The following is a 3,216-nucleotide window of genomic DNA, read 5'->3' on the forward strand; positions in this document are numbered from 1 at the left end:
CAGCGTTACTTACCAGTGCGTTCCCGTCGGAATCGACGGTCTCGCCGATGAAGATGTGTATCCCGCCGATCGGGATGATGGAGAGCTTGACGGGGTTTGTCTTAGCCGGAATCCAGCACTCATCCTCAGGGACGATCGGGAAATTTCCGGCGTACTTGACGCGCCCCACGGCGATGGTGTCGCCGATGCCTCCGAAGGTAGAACCCTCCCGATTCCGGCCTCCAGACGCCGCAGGCCCCACGGTGGGCGCCAACTGTTGTTGCCTATTCGACGGTACCTCGGAGGAGGGATCCTCACGAGGGGGAGAAGAAGTAGGGGCCATAGGGCGGAGTGCACTCGGGACGGTGGTACGCGATTTACCTAGCTTCGGAACACCTGCACGAGGACAGGGCCTACTGCTGCTTGTCTGGAATTATCTGGGCGCTTTCGCGTTGTTACAATGAGTTGTGGTTGTGCCTCTAGGGCTCCCGGGATCCGGCTTATATAGGCGCACGGATCTAGGGTTTACATGGAGAGTCCTAGCCGGATTACAGATTGCCTAACTACGGTACAATGTCTTGCCGTGTACGTCAAGGATCTGCCTTCCATCTACGTCGTACTGGATCCGGGTTCCTCATGGGCCTCCACGGATCCGGGTTCCTCCGAAGGTCGGTTAGGATCCGGCTTACTGATCCTGGGCTGGACTTCATCCTTCATGATCAACAGCAACTGGGCCGCCCGATGGGCCACATGCCACATCACCGTCTATGGGCCACCCGGGCTTGCCGGATCCAGGCACTGTCGATGGTACACCCATGAAGTATACCCACAACACTCACACTTGCTGAACTTGGCATAAAGTTGATGTTCTCTAAGCCTTTCCAGAACAATCCTAAGGTGCTTTTCATGATCCTCCTCATTACGAGAGTAAATCAACACATCATCAATGAACACTACGACAAACTTATCCAAGCAATCCATGAACACTTTATTCATGAGATTCACGAAGTAGGCCGGTGCATCCGTGAGTCCAAAGTACATCACCAGAAATTCGTAGAGACCATACCGAGTGACAAAGGCTGTCTTAGGTATGTCTTCGGGTCGGATCTTCAAATGATGGTATCCCGACCTGAGGTCTATCTTAGAGAAGACAGAAGCTCCCTTCAATTGATCAAACAGATCATCAATCCTAGGCAAAGGGTATTTATTCTTGATGGTCACTTCATTCAAGGCACGGTAATCCACGCACATTCGCATGGTACCATCTTTCTTCTTAACAAACAACACCGGTGCTCCCCAAGGTGAGGTGCTCGGTCTAACATATCCCTTCTCTAAGAGCTCCTCAATTTGCTTCTTCATTTCAGCTAGTTCATCTGCCGGCATCCTATATGGTCTCTTTGCAATAGGAGCAGTGCCTGGGACTAACTCGATGGCAAACTCTATCTCACGGTCTGGTGGCAGACCAGGTAACTCATCCGGGAAAACATCTGGGTATTACTTAACTACTCTAACGTCTGATACAACCATCTCCTTCAAGCTGTTCAGAATACTGTCCACTGCGGTATGAGGTGCTGACTTGGGTTTGTAATCCACCACAGTTCCATTCTTACTAGTCAGCGATACTGCTCCAAGGCTACAGTCTATCATAGCTTTTTGTTTTACTAACCAGTTCATGCCCAGAATAACATCTAACCCTTTAGAGTCTAACACTATGAGATCTGCTAGAAACTCTACTCCTTCGATCGTTATGATCACCTTAGGACATTTTAAACCCGTAGTAAGTATTCCCCCAGGTGATTGTACTGCCATCTCCCGACTCATACCCTCGGTTTTCAAATGGTGTTTTTCAACAAATTGCTTGGAAACAAACGAATGGGACGCTCCAGAATCGAAAAGTACTGAACCATAACATGAGTTGATTGGAAACATACCAAGGACAACATCTGAAGCTTCATGCGCCTGTTCCGCCGTGACATGGTTGACTTGGCCACGTCCTTGCTGCCCTGAGGCATGAGGTGCGCCTCCCGGGGTAGGCAGTATGCCTCTTCCACGTCCCGCTGCTGGCGTCTTGGCGGCGGACCCCAAGTTGAACTTCACTGGTGTCGCCCCGGTGTTATTCTTTCCCGGGCATGCAGCAACAAAGTGGCCCTCTTCGCCACAGTTGTAGCATGTCCTCCCAGCGGTGTTGGCATGATTCCCTCTGACTTCAGCTCTCGGAGTACGATAGGCACCATACGAAGCATTGTGATTAGGCTTCGCCGGCTTTGCACCTGATCCACGGTATCCTGGGTTGTTATTGTTCTTATGGCGTGAACTCCCTGTCCCATACTGACCTTGCGGTGCCTTGCGCTTGCGGTGTTCCTCAAGTTCGTTCTTTGAATTCTCCTGAAGAATAGCCTTGTTGACCAAACTCTGGAAGTTGGCAAAATCATGAGACACCAACCTATCCTTCAGACCTAGGTTGACGCCCCTCAGAAACTTAGAAATCTTATCAGCCTCAGTGGGAATATCCGCCCTTCCATAGCGAGATAACTGGGTGAAACGGTCCCAGTACTCAGAGACTGACATCTTCCCCTGAACCAGAGCTCGAAATTCATCCCTCTTCAGCTCCATGAGACCAGCTGGAATGTGTGCAGTGCGAAATGATTCAGCAAACTCATTCCACGTGATCCCCTCGCCATCATCATGTGCCTCACAATAGTTCTCCCACCAATCCGCGGCCACACCCTGGAGTTGGTGCGCAGCATACTTCACACGGTCTTGAGCGTTAACACTCACCAGGTTGAGTTTCCGTCGAATATCCTTCAGCCAATCATCCGCCTCAATAGGATCCGCTGATCCCGCAAAGGTGGGTGGCTTCGTCCTCATGAAATCTGCGAGTTTGGACTGCGGTGGAGGAGGATTCTGATTCTGGTTTTGGTTTTGGTTCTGATTCTGGTTCGCCAGAGTGGCAGCCATCTGCTGCAGTAGCTGTGTCTGCATCAGCATCACTTGCGCAATGTTAACCGGTGGCGGCGGTGGCGGCTGCTCTGGTCCCTCATTCTCGGTGTCAGTGTCCGTGTCGTGAACTTCACCCTCAACGAAGTCCTCCTGAAACGCTGGTGCGCGACCACGTCCGCGTCCGCGTCCTCCGCGACCACGACCCCGATTTGCATTCATCCTGTGTCGTTGTCCCAAGTTAGGATAGATAAGAGGGAAAAAGAAACTAACCCATAACCAAATCTGTAACCAAACATG

General features: G+C 51.3%; 1 protein-coding gene across 1 annotated transcript; it reads right to left on the bottom strand.

The window, feature by feature from the left end:
* Nucleotides 1-1,115: 1,115 nt before the first annotated feature.
* LOC139835786 (uncharacterized) lies at nt 1,116-2,967 on the bottom strand. Its single transcript, XM_071825651.1, has 3 exons — nt 1,911-2,967; nt 1,229-1,466; nt 1,116-1,140 (listed from the first exon to the last, which is right to left on the bottom strand). Exons 1-3 carry the CDS (start codon nt 2,965-2,967, stop codon nt 1,116-1,118), a joined length of 1,320 nt encoding a protein of 439 aa, XP_071681752.1.
* Nucleotides 2,968-3,216: the final 249 nt, after the last annotated feature.

This window comes from Lolium perenne, chromosome 2 (assembly GCF_019359855.2).
Source record: "Lolium perenne isolate Kyuss_39 chromosome 2, Kyuss_2.0, whole genome shotgun sequence".
Taxonomy (NCBI): domain Eukaryota; kingdom Viridiplantae; phylum Streptophyta; class Magnoliopsida; order Poales; family Poaceae; genus Lolium; species Lolium perenne.

What these genes read in the sequence shown, in the direction of transcription:
- LOC139835786 (XM_071825651.1), bottom strand. Translation starts at nt 2,967, where the DNA reads ATGCTGATGCAGACACAGCTACTGCAGCAGATGGCTGCCACTCTGGCG. An exon ending in AGCTTCAGATGTTGTCCTTG is followed by an intron (nt 1,467 to 1,910) that starts GTATGTTTCCAA and finishes AGTAATACCCAG; the next exon opens with ATGTTTTCCCGGATGAGTTA. An exon ending in AAAGATGGTACCATGCGAAT is followed by an intron (nt 1,141 to 1,228) that starts GTGCGTGGATTA and finishes GATCAATTGAAG; the next exon opens with GGAGCTTCTGTCTTCTCTAA.